Here is an 18276-nt window from a genome sequence, read left to right on the forward strand (position 1 = left end):
TCACCTAGAAAAGGACCTATTTTATATCAATTACATACCCCGCGAAGCCTTGAATTCATGGAGATTTCTTTGTTTTTGTCGCATTCCTAAGCCAATAATTTAATTGGCGCCGGAAAGATGCTACCGGTCATCAAATTGTTGGCTGGAATGCAAAAGAATCTTGTATTTTTAAATGTAATATTTTTATAATATAATTTTAGACCACGCTAACATTGCTGACTGACTGTGTGTGTGATGTATGTGTGTTGAACAGACTGAAAGTCACGCTGGTGTCCTACATGGAGCGCAAAGACCTGGACGCCCCGCCCGACATGGAGGAGTTCTTCCCAGAGCAGATCTTCTTGTCGCAGTACGTCGAAGTGTGGAGGTTTACGGTGGCTTTCAAACTGGAGCGCACCCAGAGATGAGTGAGCCTACTGTATGACCTGTGAAGCGTGCAGGTCTACTGTGGCTTTGGAACTGGAACGCACCCACAGATGAGTGCAACGATGACCTGTGAAGCCTGATTTATACTCCATTGTATGCTGGTTTTGTGTCCCAAACATATGGTTGCTGTCGGACAGAAACCTCTTTTTTGCCTACATTCGAACTAATGCCTTGCACATGATCATAGACGAGTACAGCGTCAAAAGTAGTATCAAGGTAGCAGATCTTCAAGCTCAAAACGTGTCGCTTTGTGCCACGTTTCAAGCTTGTAGATCTGCTACTTTTCATATGTTGGAGTAACAGTTTACCCCTTCCAACAGAGACGGTAATTGATGTGCACACACTCACAACTTGTTTTGGGACACACGACTGCCTACAACGGAATATGAATCAAGCGTTAGTTAATGCAAGTCAGTGAAGCTGACGTTTTTGTGGCCCTTTTTACTTCGTATCAAAACGCCACAGCTAATGTTTACATTCGTATCAATAAATGAAAACAGATGTCACAGATTAGTGATATATATTTGCACACGTATTAATGAATGTGCCTTTTTAAAGAGCAGTGGCTGCAAGTTTGAGGCCGCGGCCAGCTCATTTGCACAAGTGCAATACACATTTAGAACGACCAAAGTGAATTTGGACTCCTACTTAACTGTGTATCTTCTCTGTATTGAGCTGAACGGATGTATGTTCTGTTGTAGTTAGACATTTTGTATTTTCCAAGGCAGTTAACACTGCTCACTGTTTGCCTGAATGCTAGAGGACTGCTCACTGTTTGCCTGAATGCTGAAGGACTTTTTTTGCTTTATCTTTACCTGAATGTAAATTTCTCTGCCATCCACATTTAGACAATTTTGTTCTTTGACTCAGGTGCACAACTCCACAGGTGGGATCATAACTCTGGGAACTAAAGGTCAAATCAAACAAACCATTTGGCAATCAATAAGTATTGAACAGTTCGATCAACTGTAAAGCTGCTTTTTTTCCCACATTCCTGATTGGACCAAATGTTTTCTTTTTCTGTATCCATTAACTTTATAATCATTAAACCACTGCAATTGTTCTCCCACAATTATTTATTCAGTTTGTCTTATTGATTCAAGCTGTGTATTTTAAACTAAATATGGACAAAAGATACCAGTGATACAGGGCTGGGCATTCAACCAAAACTATATCCATTGTCAACTTTAGCTGATAATCTGATATACAGTAAATGGTCTTCACTAATGATAATTATTAATTATAAAATTTAACCATTTCCGTCTTCACTTTGCAGCTCATTGGTGGGCAGTTCAGAAACCTGAACTAAATTTGTATTATCAACTAAATTGATTGATGGGTTTGATTAGCTTCATCCTGTATTATACTGTTGTACAATAGTGGCATACAAAATGTTTTTTTCAAAAATACCCTATCTACAAGCTCACAACGCGTCTAATGATCATAGGTCACGTCGCCCAGCCCCTAATGTGAAGCATAATAAATACACGTTTCACAGTCTGTCTGCAACGGCAGCTTCTGGGTCAGTTGGAATTCCTCTTCTTCAACAGCTTGTTACATCACATCACATCACCTCCACCGACCGACCGCCTGCCTGCCTGCAGGCCAGGGAAGGGAAGACGCATCCATGATGGAAGGCTCAGGAAATGCCTGTCTGCCTCAGGTCGGGTGACTCTGTGACCCTCTCTGTCGGTGGGAGCTCAATGTGTTTCTGATCAGTGGCTGATGGACATGATAAGAACATGGAGCCGCCGAGCTGCTGCATGGGACAGCTTCCTTGATTCAATTTCCTCTCTTACCAAAGCAGTGTTTAGCATAACAATGTCAAATGGGTTCGCACGCACACACACACACACACACACACACACAGGCTCTTCAGAAGTAAAACCAAGCCAGTGCAGTGACTGCCTGACCACCCCCTGGCTTTGTCGGCCACCAGTGGCCTGTGTTGCAAAATACTAATGCCCCACGTGATCATAGAGCGTCACACAAAAATATCAAAGGTAGCAGATAGCCCGAAACGCGGTGTGAGGTTTGTAGATCGGGTATTTTCGGCAAAATAGGTTTGTTGTAGACTGACAAAATGAGTAGAAGTAAGTAGTAAGTGAAAGGTCAAGTTTACTAAGTATTGACGGTTTAAGTGGATAATTTATAAAAATACACATCATAAATCCAAAACAACACACATGTTAGTGCCATCAGACAAATCTATGGAAGAGCTTAATCTGCAATACTACATAATATGTTTATGGGGGTCCCTGCTTCATCACTCTCAGCTAGGGGGTCCTTGGATTGAAAAACAAAGACTGTGATTAAACAAGTGAATGACCCAGAATTGCTTATTTTAGTTCATAAATAAACGGTCGGTCAATGAGTGTAAAGATTCAGTCCTCAAATTGAAAAAAATACATGTTTGAGAATAATTTAAATTAAACAATGCATTACACCGTACTAGTGTCAGGCCTACCTGTCTCCACTAGGATTATTGTATTATTTTTATTACCGGTATATATTTTTGGAGGATCATGTAGCAGAGTCTACTTTCTCTTTGCCTCTTTATGACTATATGATGACCAACCCATATAGGTTGAAGTCATGTCAATTCCATTTCACTGGAATTAATAATTAAATGATTATTATGTAACAGCACATCTTGTTAGAGCTTTCTTATACTGTAACATAATAGCTATAGACTATAGCTATAGTATAGAGAGCAGTGGCGTGCACAGATAGACACTAGGGGGTGCTAGAGCACCACCTGCCCTTTCCCTCTGGACAGCATGTGCCCTTTTAAAGAAAAAAAAACACAAACTTTTTTTGTAGTCAACAGTATGTAGACCATGGTGACATTGATCAATTCTTGATTTAAAAAAGCATCTAGGCCTGGGCTGTGGCTCAGCGGTCCAGGCACCTTGGCTGGTAATCCAGTCTGGCAGTGTGCTGCGGGTTCTACTCCCGATCCAGACAGCCTTTTACTGCATTATTTATTATTATTATTATATATTATATATTATTATTTATGCCCCAATGCTTAGATAGGGAGGGGGGTGAAATTATGACAGACAGTTACTGCCATCAAAATATGACCCCCCAGTCACTTTGTGTTTGAAATAGACTCGTGCTTTCTAAGGTGTGATTTGGGGCCCTAAAGATGAATACAAAAATAATATCAACAATAAAGTAATATCCCGACGGCCTTTGCTGCATGTCACTTCCCCATCTCTCTTTCCTGTCAGCCATATGTTTAGGAGTAATTTAAAGGTGTTTGTTTGGGTTTGTGTGTGTGTGTGTGTGTGTGTGTGTGTGTGTAAACACTAAACAGTAAACAGGCTTCAGCAGGCAGTGTTGCCAGGTTTTGCGAGAGAAATAAACACCCAGGTCTGAAAACAAGCCCTAGGAAACCTATACATATGCTATTTTTAATGTGAAACAAGTCTTGTATGGGGGTCCTTGGCATCAAATATATTCAGATAGGGGACCGCAGACAAATATATGATAGGTCTGCCTACATACAAGTCCAAAAATCCGCTTTGCGCAACTACTTATTATTTTCAAACAACAGAAAAACAAGCCCAAAGACGCTTACAATGAACAAACATGGCAACACTGACCTACGCGGGCTCCTTGCCTCCTTAAATCACCCGGGCGGTTTCCACCTGCGCGAGACAGAGAAGTAGGCCTACGACGGTGTTTACATCCTCCTCCTTCATAGTAAAGTAAACATTATGAAATAATAAACCACTTATAATGTAACGTTACACCTCATGGATGTTGAGAGTTGTCCGTGTAGTTGTCAGGGAGTGAACAGCACTACTAAAAAGACGACAGACTATAGTTGACACGGGAAAAACTGCGCTGCTTCTGTCCAAAATTCTCCATGTTCTCCACTCCAGAGATGCCGCTCCTGCGTGTCACTTTTATTATTTTACTTGGTAGGGGTAATAGGGGGCTACAAAAACTAGTTATGTAGCACTGTCTGTCTCATGTCTCTAGCCTACTCTGAAGTCGAAAATAAAAGCCTGGGTACTGGGGCTAACTGAGGTGAATATGTCGAGTGTTTTGTTTAACATGCAGGCATATAGCTAGGCTAATAGCTAGCCCCGGCCCCCTCTCGGAACCCTCCATAAAGCTTTTATGAAATTTAACATGTCAGAAACTTTACTACAATTGGGTTCTGCTTGTGGGGCTAGGCTAATAGCCTGAAGCACATAAAGGATTATGTATAGTTGTGGTTAATCTAGTCTGTACAGGTCAAACCTCGTTCTGTTCTGCACTGGTTCTTAAATGTTTTTGTGTCAAGGACCCCCACATTGATATGTAGGCTATCTGGCTGAGCCTGCGCAGACCCCCATCTGAAAACATGTGCCAGAATATTTGTGTTGGGAGGTAGCCTTGGTCCCAGGCTCACTCATCTGCGAAGAGAATTGGGAGGGGGAAAAAATCATTTTCAATATTATTTTTACTTAAAAAAAAAAAATAGCAGATCTACAAGCTCGCTCACAGCACCTGCCACAATGTGTACAATGTGTGCAGTAGTGTATTTTTGAACAGCTAACCCAACATATAAATGCATAAAAGTGGTTAAAATGATTGCAATGCTAAATTAACAACTTTAGCTGGGGACCCCTGGAACCCCCTCAAGGAGCCCCGGGGGCTAGGGGTCCCTGGAACACACTTTTAGAACCAACACTGTAGAGTCTGTTCTCCTATCCAGCTGTGGCCTGTGGATCCAGTCTGGATGATGAACATCCAACAAGCATCTGTATGGGGGGCTACCAGTGCCTACTGAGGATGGTGCCATTGACAGCAGGAGAGGAAAGAACTGGCAAGCTCCCCAGGGGGAAACCAAGGGGCAGATGGAGGGATTACATCCACTCACTGGCCTTGGAACGTCTCGGGATCCCTCAGGAGGAAGTCACGAATGTTGCTCTGGATGGATGAAGCTCCATGGGTTCCAAAGTCAAGTAGAAGACGGCTCAAGGTAGGAAGTAGGAACCTTTTTCTTCTCCTCTTTTGCTGTTGCTGCATGTGTGTGTGTGTGTGTGTGTGTGTGTGTGTGTGGGAATTTTAAGACTGACGTGGATCTACACAGAGTGTCTGTTGTGTTGTGGCTGCTGTAGTGCTGTTGAATGTTTGTGAGTTATGACAAGATAGCGGCTGTATTGGTGGTTTATGGCTGGCTGCAAAACCTATGTCTATGTGCGTAGGCCTATTCCTCACAGCCCACAGGTTGGGAATCACTGCTGTAGATGAGGACATAATAGTACAGTATCTTTGGAGGAATCACTGCTGTATATGAGGACATAATAGTACAGTATCTTTGAATCGCTGCTGTATATGAGGACATAATAGTACAGTATCTTTGAATCGCTGCTGTATATGAGGACATAATAGTACAGTATCTTTGAATCGCTGCTGTATATGAGGACATAATAGTACAGTATCTTTGAATCACTGCTGTATATGAGGACATAATAGTACAGTATCTTTGAATCGCTGCTGTATATGAGGACATAATAGTACAGTATCTTTGAATCGCTGCTGTAGATGAGGACATAATAGTACAGTATCTTTGAATCGCTGCTGTATATGAGGACATAATAGTACAGTATCTTTGAATCACTGCTGTAGATGAGGACATAATAGTACAGTATCTTTGAATCGCTGCTGTATATGAGGACATAATAGTACAGTATCTTTGAATCGCTGCTGTATATGAGGACATAATAGTACAGTATCTTTGAATCGCTGCTGTATATGAGGACATAATAGTACAGTATCTTTGAATCACTGCTGTAGATGAGGACATAATAGTAGTACAGTATCTTTGAATCGCTGCTGTATATGAGGACATAATAGTACAGTATCTTTGAATCGCTGCTGTATATGAGGACATAATAGTACAGTATCTTTGAATCGCTGCTGTATATGAGGACATAATAGTACAGTATCTTTGAATCGCTGCTGTATATGAGGACATAATAGTACAGTATCTTTGAATCGCTGCTGTATATGAGGACATAATAGTACAGTATCTTTGAATCACTGCTGTAGATGAGGACATAATAGTAGTACAGTATCTTTGGAGCAATGAGTAGAGTTGTTCCGATACCGATCAGGAAAGCTGCCTAAAATGCTGGTATCGTAATCGTATATGTCAGTCTCTAATCTATGCCATTCAGATAATTCTGGTAATTTACCACATGACGTTTTATAATGATATTATACTATTTACATTATTATTGTACTAACTAGCTAGCTGCATTAACAATGATTAATTTAATGGATTTGTTTTTATTCATTCCTAGATTAGTGGTTCTCAAACCGTTCAATTTCAAGGACCCCCATAACTGAGTGTACAAATGGAACCAAATTAACCTGTGAGGTGCATTTGGTTTAATTTGTACACACTCAAAGTTACAGATCTGTTAGTGTTCATTTGGTTCCATTTGTACACTCAAGGATCCATTTGGAACTGGAACCCAGACGGTCCCTGCCTGGACCCCACTTTGAGAACCACTGTCCTAGATTTGTTTAAATTACTCACTGGTAACACGCACACGTACACGCTTTGTAAGTTGTCTGTTGGGAAGTAGTTCAACATTTTCAACCTTTTGCACAAAAATCATAACCTGCTTACATCCACTACAAGCAGAAGCTTATAGATCTGCTTCTTTCACTTTTGTTTGTACGGAAAGTATATAGTGCTGGCATAATGATGAAGGGGGAACAAAAAAAAAGATATACTGTACTGTACATTTTGGATGTGCATAACGCCTGACCTCCGTTAGATGGCATGGGTTCAATGATAACATCCAGTGAAGGTGACTATTCAAATGGAACATTGTTACAGAGTAACAGGATTATGTAGTAGTATTTGGGAATGCGCAAAGGTAAAGTTGTTTTGGAAAGAACAGATGTATTTAATATGATACAGTAGATCAGATTTTATCCAAGAATGTACCTCTTGACCCTAAATCTTGGATTCTTTTTAATAAAAAAAGAAACCGGGCAATGTCCATTGGGAAAAACGGGCCCCTCGGTTACCCTTGTACCTGTTGTCAGAGAACCAATCTACCCATTATCATAGCACTTGGAGGCCAGTGCATTATGTTAGTGGTTCTCAACCTGTGAGTCGGGACCCAGGGGTGTCCCCAATTTGTTTTTGCTGGTTCCACAGACAATTAGCTTAATGTGCTGTGGGAACCTTGTTTTCTCACATAACAAGAAACAAACCAACATTTTCTAAAGTTATAATTTAAGGACATTTAATACCAAATAGCTGAACTACAAGCTCACAACACCTCACAGTGCAAGGCATTGTGAGCTTACTTATATTTCACAATATTTATCAGTGGAACCGAGTCAAACTAAATGTAATGCCTCAACTCCTAGATTCCAAATGGTAGGGGGTCCACAGACCACAGTTAAAATATGATTATTTTGGTCGGTCGCGGCCTGAAGAGGTTGAGAACTGTATTACACGTACGTCACAATCAGAATCAACTGAATTGTTATATCACAGGTTTACGGGAGTAAAATAAGTGGAGTAAAGAAGTATTTTTTCACATGCTTGCTCCTTCATTTTGTAGTTTTGTAGTTTTGTAGTTTCTAGCAAGAGCAGGAGGGAAAAGATGAAGGCGCGTGCATGCGTGCGTTCGTGCGTGGTCTTCTTCACCTATCGCCGAGGTGTTGAGTGGGAATGTAATTAATTGGACGGCGCAAAGATTACCAAGAGGCCAAATTATATTAGTGTTCTGATTGTGTGGTCTTCTTGATGAGCAGAAATTGGATGTGAGAATGCAAAGCTAGCTTTGTGGAAAGGATATGGATACCTGGCAGTGGGATGAGCGAGTGTAATTATTTTTTATTTCCAGCCTTTAAGAGTGAATTATGTGACTGTGTCATAGTATTAACCTGACTCCGCCAGATTGTGGCAGTATTGAGTTCACAAGTTCCCTCCTCCTGGAGGAGGAACTCACTGTCAGGTTACTCCTTTCCTGAAGAGACACATATTGCACTTTTTAATCCACACTAGTACAACTATTTGATGGCTTTAGTTCCTTTTCAGATTTAGATTATTATTATAAAACATACATTTAACATACAATCATTCATACTTTGTCCATTCAAAAATATCTGACATAGAAGTTTTTAAAACATGAGACATTCTGCATAATGATTACTACTACTACTGCAATTACAGCTCACAAAACACCCAACCCAAGTGCCAAAATACACAGAACATAAAACACATGCACATAAACACAATGACCCCAATAAACACATTCCCTCACACATAATAACGAAACAATAAGCACAATAATAAGAACAATAACGTGGGAACATCCCTGAGGCGCACTGGGAACCTCCCTCAGCCTGGAATGCTTGAGAGAGGGATGTGCCACATGTTCCACTCCTCTGCATGGTAGCCGGAAGGAGGGCTGCAGGACTTATGCTTGTAACAATATTTCTGCATTCTGGTTCAGCACTTTTACAACTTACCCATTTAGACCTGAGGCCGATTCTACAATAAATTGTCTTCTAAATCATAACAACTTTCCAGGAATAGAAAGCCTGTAGTTTCTATTGTCACTGGTAGGCAGTTTCTGAACTGTCCCCAGCCCTCCTCTGAGACACACAGTGAGTAGACAAAAATGGCACCATATTATAATGAGCATTACTAGGACTAAAACTATATGAAGTCGTCCTTTCACCAGAAACTTCAAATTATTATGTTGCTACTCTATATATTATTAATCATTGCTATGGGGTGGAAACATTGTACAGTATACAAAACCGTTCCTTTTAATTACTATTTTAAAAACGACGCAGTTCTACAAGCACATGATTGTAGATCTGCTATTTTCACAACTTTTTTGTGAGTCTTTTATGATGAAGTAGGCTTAGTAGGGCTTTAATTTATGAAAAAACAGACACAGATGCTTTCCCTGTTTGAATGGGTTAAATTGGCCTACTTCTACTTTAAAAACCATACGTGCGTGCCTGCGTGCATGTGCGCGTGTGTGTGTGTGTGTGTGTGTGTTAAATCACATGCTGTGTGTGTGTGTGTTAAATCACATGGTGTGTGTGTGTGTGTCACATGTAGCCTATGGATAAAAACATGTATGAATTTTCACACAGTCGTTAATTATTCAAGGAAAAGGTAGACTTCCTTGGTCAGAAAATCTAATCTGAAACGAGTGAAATTACAACGAAAAATTTATAACACTCTTCAAGCCAATGCCAACACTTCATCATGTTTTTTTCCTCTCTGAGCCTGGTAAAAAAAAGGAGAGAAAATAAATAACTGACTCTGAAAACCTAAAAATGCCATGCCTCCACTTAATCCCATGTGGTATGTTCCCACTTAACAAGTAATTGTATTTTCTCTTCACATATCTAATAGAACAACATGGCAGCCGCGCTTCTTAATTTCTTCCTTGTGCTTGGAGGGCAACCCAAGTGTTGAGTGCACGGAGAAGTGCACACAATTAGCTAATATAATTCACAGATGTGCTGCCTTCTCGTGGTTGGAGCTTTGCTCTCTCCTCGGCCAAAGCGAGGTGGACCGATCAGGGCAACCTGAGAATCTGGACAAAGTCTCTGCCTCACCCCGCCCTGACCTATTGGCACATACATTTCCGATGACGTAGTAATTAAAATACACTAATTTGATAATAATGCAATAACAGCAGCACCCCTGAAGGGCTAATTTAAAGAAAACATTTACCCAGACTGCCAGTAAAGCGCATGTAATTCCCCATAGAAAATACAGTAGCCTGTGTTGATGTGTTTCCTGAGGTCTCGGGGGTGTTCCGAGGTACTGATTTCATACCACAATCATTAAAATCTTAGCTGCCTTTTGGCTGGGAGCGTCTGGCCGGCGTCAGACGTGGAGAATGATATTGGATCCCCCAAGGTGCAAACCTGATGAATATCTGAGGTTGTTTTCAAAGGGTTAAGTGGAATCCTCGCTACAGAAGAGAGAACAGTGACAATTCAAAATGTGAACTTGAACTGTGTTTTTATTGGAGTGCAGGAGCCAGGCTATCTCCAAAAGAAAGGCCTAATGATGAACAGAAATAAGGGGTAGGCCTGGCTACCACAAAACAAACATGGAAATGGAGGTCACCATCAGTGGTGAACAGCAACAAAGTACATTTACTTGAGTACTGTACAAGTAGGGTTTTTTGAGTATCTGTACTTTTATTTTCCTTTTTTACAAAGGAAGATATTTTCACTATAATTGCTATTTTTTAACAGCCCAACATTTTAATCCTGGTTGTGCCACTACTCCTACTGCAATGCAACTACTTGGCAACTGCCTTTTGAGGATAATAGTTGAGTTGATCAGACAGCGAGTATTCATAATATTGCACTGGAGGGGAGAGTGCTACAAATATCGATGGACCTCCAGACAGAGGTATCAGAATAAGAAACGGCTTTATTGTCACATACTGTAACAGTAAAAAATAGTTTAAAAAGTGGGTGAAATTAGTTTTTGTGCTTAGTTCCCATCATGTCATTTGTACAAGAAAACAAAGAAAGGGAGTTTGAGTGCTTTTGGCACAAACGGTACACGTTTACTCCTGACGGTGTGGATAAAAAACAGAAAGGCTAAAAAAAATACTAAAAATAAGAAATAATGACACAATGTACTGTAGCTTGCATGAACGCTACCTTCGACCTCCATTCGCGCGCCCAAGGTCCACGATGAGTTGTGCAGCGCTCTAAACGTCGCGTTGCAGCAGTGTTTTGGGCAACCCACATTCCACCATGAGGCCAGTGGCTGGAAGATGAAATGATCAAGTGAGGAGGATACCACACAGCAGGAATGCATCTCCAGTCTCCCCCAGCAGTGGTGAAAACATTTCCCCGTGTTATGTGGTCAGATGGGTGGGCCGATTGCATTTTTAGATCGTGTTTATTTGAAGTACCAAAAAGTGAGTCACATTGTGCTGTGCTGCAAGCTTTGAATAGCCAATGCTAAAACCTAAAATGACACTGAGGCTTTCCCCGGTTTTAATTGTTTAATCAGTCTTGGATCAATGGAACTGACATAGTATACTTTTAAGTTCCTATTTATTAGTATCACAATGAAATACGTTTTTTTTAGATAATATACGTTATATGTTATCATTACAACTTTAGTGTCTTTACCAATTACTTGGGTGGCCCACTTGCAATCTCCTCGCGGCACACAGGTTGAGAAGCACTGGATTAAAGAACACACTGAACACTAGGGACTTTCCTCCATTCAATCTAAAATGGCTATTTTTTTGCTTAATACTTAACAGTCCAGGTGGAGCCACTCAAGCCTCAGCCTGGGCCCAAAGAAATCTTAACCTGGCTTTAGCAGTTTCATTATGACAGCTTGAATTTCAGTACCAAAGGAGAAAAAAAAAAGCTCTGCAACAAGGCAGACCGCTTTTTTGCCCTTGCAACTCCACTACACCGCATATTGAATTGGATTGTTATGGTAAGACGAGATGGTGTTTGAGAAGCCCAGAAATATGTCTAGCATTTCCCAAATAACAACAAGACACGGGGCAGGACGGGGTTGCGGTGTCAGGTGCCGTGTTACATTTACAAAGTGAGAAGCCCCTGCCGCTCTCGCCGACTCTTTGTTTTGGGAAAAAAAAATAACAGAAAAAGAAAAACTGTAGACACTGGATACAATTATTGGGGCCAAGAATCTTACCCCCTCATTGCACGTTTGTCAGGATTGTATTTTGCTTGAAGGGAAACAGTTTGGAACAGCGCGTCTCAAGGCCAGCGAGGGATACGTATTTTTATAAGGTGCTGAAACAGAAATGCCTTCTTGCTGTGCTCTGATGGCCGGGTAACAGAGCTCTGCAACTTGATATGGTCCATGACTGGGATGATAGCTTTAATGGCAACACAGGCCACAAATCATTAGCATTTTGCTCATCGCTGCTGTCGGGCAAAAACCTCTCGTCTCCATATTTAAACGGTTTGTGTTTTATTCGTAAATGAAACGCCCTACTTGATCATACTGCAGCGTCACGCAAAAGTATCAAAAGTAGCTGATCTGAAAGTTCGAACTTGTAGATCTGCTCATTTTTGAGTGGTGCAACCACTCCTACAACCAGCAATGTCTGTGTACCTACCTGTTTGTTTGTTTGTATCAGTGGTCATGAGCACGAGTGGTGTGCGCAACTGCGCATGCGTGAAATCGGAACGATACAGAGAAGAAACTGGAACGATACAGGATACAGAGAAGAAACTGGAGCGATACAGAGAAGAAACTGGAGCGATACAGAGAAGAAACTGGAACGATACAGAGAAGAAACTGGAACGATACAGAGAAGAAACTGGAACGATACAGAGAAGAAATTGGAACGATACAGAGAAGAAATTGGACGATACAGAGAACCAATAGACGGGAGTTAATTGCACCACTCGGTTCACACTGGTGTGATTTTTTTAATTGAATCCTGAAAAGTAACAGTTTTGGACAGAATGAGGTTTCGCGTATTTCGAGATTCTATTAGTAATAGTATTCTATTCTATTCTATTCTATTTCAAATTCAAATTATATTTATCTATTCTAGCATGTCTTTCTACTAACTTTAACCGCATGAAACCTAGCATCCCTAATCTACAAGACTGTAGATCCGCTATTTTTGGCAAAGAGATTTGGTGTAGAGGGAAAAAAAGTAGGGGACCAAGTATAGACCCCTGGGGGACCCCGGTCAACAATACAGTATATTAATCACTATCCTTGTTCCTCAAGGAACTGCATGTGCTTTTGATATCCACCCTCTACCAATGGCTCTGTGTTCTGTTCTTCAAGCCCCCTCTGCATGTGCTCCTGCCTCCACATCAATGTTTTTCAACATTTTCTGAATCAGGAGCCACTTGAAAATCTTGAAAGTGTTCGCTGCCCACCCATATCTGACCACTAATTTGGCTGCCGTGTTAAAGTGGTCAGATGGGTGGGAAAATTGGGCAGATACCATGCATACACTTATACTGTACTGTATGTTGGTTTGTTTACTGTTGAGTGAGAAATCAATGTTGCACATTAAGCTAATCATCTGTGGATCCCTCAAAATGAATATGGCGACCGTCTCCCAGGTTGGGGAACCACTGCCTCTTCTAGATCCCATCTGGAGATCCCTGCTACCCCCCACGGTGTGGGTGTTCAGCGCTGGCCCCGAGAGCAGCTGCTCTTCATTCCCCTGCACACTGCACTCCAGCAGATCCTCAGCTGTTCCCACTTTTCCCAGGAGTTTTCCCGGTGTGAGGGATTAGCACTTTGGTTCTTTTGGACTCTGTGAATGAGACTCTGTAAGCACAGGGAGGCCACACGGAGCAGAGCAGAGAGAGAGAGAGAGAGAGAGAGAGAGAGAGAGATGGAGGAACGGGTTAAAACGGAGTCAGACTGCTCAGAGCCACCACCACCAACATTGTTTTTAAAGCAGGTCTACATTTGTGAACTTGGACGCTGTCGTCGGCTGAGGAGCGAGGAGACATTTGACTGATTGAATACTTTTTGTCAGAAATGTAAACGGCACCATGTACAGTCAGACATTAAGGCTAAAATAATGACTGAAAAGACCTGGGAACTTGTTTCCATTGTGGTCCTAATACAAAACACCATTATGTAGTAGGCCTATATGTAGAAAAGGAAAAATGGCAGCACCTAATTTCTATGGGAAATGTCATTTATCTCCCCTTATGGTCTCTGTATACGTGGATGTTGGCTTTCCCAGGCGTTACATTGGTGCCGTGTGAATGCGACTGCCTTCTAAGCCCTGACACTTCCATTTCTTCTTGGACAAGGACTGAAATAGCCAGCCAGTCATCAGCAAGAAAATTATGTTTTTAGACCACGTTTTGTCATAAAATGTCGCTGAATCACCCTTCACGACTTCTCAAATTTAACGCAGCACAGAGTTTCCAGTTATTTTTATTTTTATAATGACCTTGTCACATAAATCAAACTATAGAGAAATATTAGTATCAGTTTTCATCAGAGGGGGGGAAAAATCTGCGTGGTGCACACGACTGGCACTTTCACAAGAGAAAACTCCATTAAATAAAGAAACACAGATGCTGGCACGTAGAGAAGAGTTATATAATACAATAAAAGTCTGCTCTGCTTTTCTCTCCGCCTTTGTAATTTCCATCTGTAATTTTCTATCTCTGATTTGCCATTAAGTCTTCCTTCTTTCTTTTTTTCTTTCTCCATCCATTCCCATGTTCCTGATATCTTACATGTCATGTGACATATTCACAGCCTACAGGCTGTGAATTGATCATTGCTTTTTTTTTAAACTACTATCCATGGCGTAGATACAGTATAGTATCACAATATTTTAACCACTTTATCCGTTTAGATGTTGGCTATTCAAAAATAGCAGAGCTTCAAACTCACATTGCGTCATTTCGTATACCACGCTGCGAGCTTGTATGCGATCTGCTATCCTATTGGTTTTTAAGGGAGGACTGGCCGGCCGGCCAGTTCCCAATGCAGCTACGCCCAAATAAAGTGTGTTGACGACTTATTTTCTGTTTCTGAAAAATAATACTCTCCACCTTTTGTCTTGGCGTCTAGTTTTTCTATCTCAGAATTGCCATTGCAGTCTCCTTTCTTTCTCCACCCATTCCCATAATGTCCCTGACATATCCTTTGTTATCTGACGGGCGTATGAATAGACGATGACTGCGCGAGAAAGTTGTGTTTACCATGGATAGCAGAGGATTATGGGTGGTGATTACTGCTGGTGCCAGCAGAAGAGTCAGGCGGTCAGACACAGTGTATGGAGGTGCTGACAGCCATCCCTGTACAAAGATTAGAGAGCTTGGATTATGGGGCTGTGTTTTCCCTTTTACCTGGGTGATGAGAGACTAATTAGGAAGAAAAGGATGAACGTCACAAATGTAGAGGAGGCCCTGAGGGAGAGTGTGTGTGTGTGTGTGTGTGTATTTTCATTCATCATTGATGATGTCACTGGTAGGCGGGTTTCTGAAGTGTCCGCAGCCCTCCTCTGAAACAGAGTCAGTGAGTAGACAAAAATGGTGCTTTCTTATAATGAGCATTAGTGAGGACCAAACATATATATGAAGATAGGTTGAACATTGGGTGCAGTAGTCCGTTAAGTTTAAGCCATGGACCTTACGGGTCCAGTCTGGGGACTCCCTGGAACCGCTGGGAGGTTGGAGTTGAGAACCAACTAGCACTGCGGTGGCCCGCATTTGAGGTGCCGGAATGACGTCAGTATATTTACCTTGACCTTTTGCATGGTTGATACCAGAGGAGGTTGATGGTAGGAGATGGTCCCTCTCGTTTAGCTCCGCCGTGGTCACGGCCCGGGCCGGTGTTCAATTTCACAGCGGCACCGCTCTCCTTGGCCCCAGCACAAATACACAACGCCCTCTCCGATTGCATCCCATAATATTTATCCTCAATTATAATTCCACAGATATGGATTCCTGAGTGGAGTACAGTGGCAGAGGGGAGGGCAAAGTGGAACGGCCTTGAGAGAGCCCCCCGCCCTGACTGAGCACACATCTCAGTCAGGGGTCTCCTTTGCGTAGTCCCTGGACAATTGACGAGCTACACTCTCCAGCATGTGGGGTTAAAATAAGCAACGTAGCCATTAAGATCTCCGATGCAATGTAGGAACACTGGGCTGTATATTTGTCCTTGCCGTGGAGTGCATGTTTTGTTGTGACTGTGAAATGGGAAACCGAGCTCAAATACACACTAAAAAGTGTTGCATGTGCGGTGGTCGCAGTTCAAATAAATTAAGCCCGGCTCCTATAAGCGAGAGCCTGAGCCAAGTAAGCCCATGACTGTGTTCACCTCAATAACCAAGCCGGTGTCAGAGATAAGTGTATTAATGACTTCAGCCCCAACACAATGCCATAAACCGTGAAGCCATAAATCGGTCAAACACACGTCCGCAGGTATGAGGGATGGTGGGGCGTTCCAGCCGCTAGACCTTGGTAAAAGGCTCCCCTGGCTCTGCTGCTCTCTGAATGGAGAGAGCCCCTCACCTCAGCTTCAACCATAATAACAATGAATAATAGCCGGTGCGGAAACAACGCTGTCAGATTGTCGGTTTTGTGTGCAGATGACTGGTCTGAAGGGTTTGGATGGGGGTGTAGAAAAGAATCTCAATTGAGTTCCAATCCACGCTGCTGGGAAAACAAGCTTTCACCACTTTTCATTTCACTGCAGCAGGAAAACCTGTGCTGCTCCTGGGTAAGCTGAGGAGAGGGCATAATTAGGGTGTGGAAGGGATCACACGAAAGTGCCATGATCTGTAGACTATCTGCCCCTGGTCCTCCAAGTGTACATCCTATTAACATTGACTGCTAGCATGTAGGGCTAAAGGTCATAACCTTTGTTTTAGTTTGAACTGGTGACTTGACACTATTATAAATAACAATATTTATGGTCTAATTGATCAGCAGCCCCAAATATAGTGATATAGCCCACTACAATGTATTGTCGTATGATACATTGAAACATTATTTCATCTTTTCAGTATGATTTAAAATTATTGTCCTATTTTAAGCCAGACAGTTTTAAGTCATGTCACACCAATGCAACTTCTTGCAACTGCCATTAGGGATAATGGTTGCGGGTAGTTGCATGTACGTAGTTGCATGTTGCAAGGAGTTGCGAGTAGTTGCATTGGTTTGGTTTGGCTTTATACTTTTCAATGCAAAAGTAGAAAAAATTGCCGATCTTCAAACTTGTAGATGTAATTTTTTGTTTACATTTGAAAAACTTTGCTTCTCTATACATGATGCCCAAAGTAGGGACGCTGCAGGTTGAATTTCTGTCTGTGGGTTTTCAAAGCATTAACCGATGAACTGTATTACCAAGAGCTTGGAACTATAAATAATGATATTAACTACACTGGATCGGATCAGCAGATTATTTTCCCCCCATGTCCTGAAAAGTAACTGTTTTATACAGGTTTCCACCCGACATCGGCGATATTTTGTTATGATGAGAGGCGAATCCAATCTCCTCCGTACACAAGGAGTCATATTTAACTTGGATCATCACTATACGTACAGCACAGTGTACGAGGGTCCCATTACCGGTGGCTCTTTATACCTCTCAAACTGTGGCACTCCCTCCCGCATGGATGTCCTTACATCATCACACGTCTCATTTGGGCTCTGGGCTGCCCTACCTACCGGTATCCTGTGTAAGCCCAGAGCCCCTTATTGAGGATCAGCCAGTGATTTGTTGGTTGCCTTGGCTATTAGAGATGGCATCGGAGAATTATTGAGGATTTTCTAGCAAGGGGAAGTACTGTAGCTAGGAAATAATGAGGGGAAGGAACGGCCGCCAGCCCCTGCTTCTTTAACCTGTAACACGCATAAAGAGATTTGTGTGCAAAACTGTTGTTACTGGCAGGGGCTGGTTTTTGGGCAAGTGGTGGAAGAAGTACTCCTCTTTTTGTATACTTAAGTAAAAGTAGGAATACTGCAATGTAGAAATACTCTGGTACAAGTAAGAGGCCTGCATTCAACATTTTTACTCGAGTAAAAGGTGCAAAAGTATTGGCATCAGAATATACTTAAAGTACCGGAAGTAAACGTTTGCATTGTGCAAAATGTCCTATTTCAAAGGTTTTTGTAGATCAGCTAGTTTCAAATAGTCGTAAAATATATAAAATATGCCTTAATTACTTAATTACGTTTTGTAATAATAAATCTACAAAGTAATGTGTAAATAGTTTTCAAATAATTGTACTAATAGCACTATATTTGCCTTTGAGATGTAGTGTAGTGTAAGTACAAAGTATTGGAAAAATTGGAAATACTTGACATATACTCAAGTAAAGTAATCAA

The 18276-nt window shown here is 41.6% G+C and overlaps 1 protein-coding gene across 3 annotated transcripts in view; it reads left to right on the forward strand.

Annotated features, from left to right (window-relative positions):
- LOC308324689 (E3 ubiquitin-protein ligase rnf213-alpha-like) overlaps positions 1-1498 on the forward strand; it is a 48821-nt gene extending 47323 nt beyond the window's left edge. For all 3 annotated transcript variants that reach the window (XM_080776904.1, XM_080776903.1, XM_080776905.1), the window contains exon 71: positions 254-1498. In XM_080776904.1, coding sequence (XP_080633030.1) covers positions 254-407 — 154 coding nt within the window. In that variant the 3' untranslated portion in view covers positions 408-1498. The remainder of the gene's footprint in view (positions 1-253) is intronic.
- Positions 1499-18276: the final 16778 nt, after the last annotated feature.

The sequence above is a fragment of the Protomyctophum bolini genome (genome assembly GCF_963924005.1).
Source record: "Protomyctophum bolini genome assembly, chromosome: 11".
Classification (NCBI taxonomy): Eukaryota; Metazoa; Chordata; class Actinopteri; order Myctophiformes; family Myctophidae; genus Protomyctophum; species Protomyctophum bolini.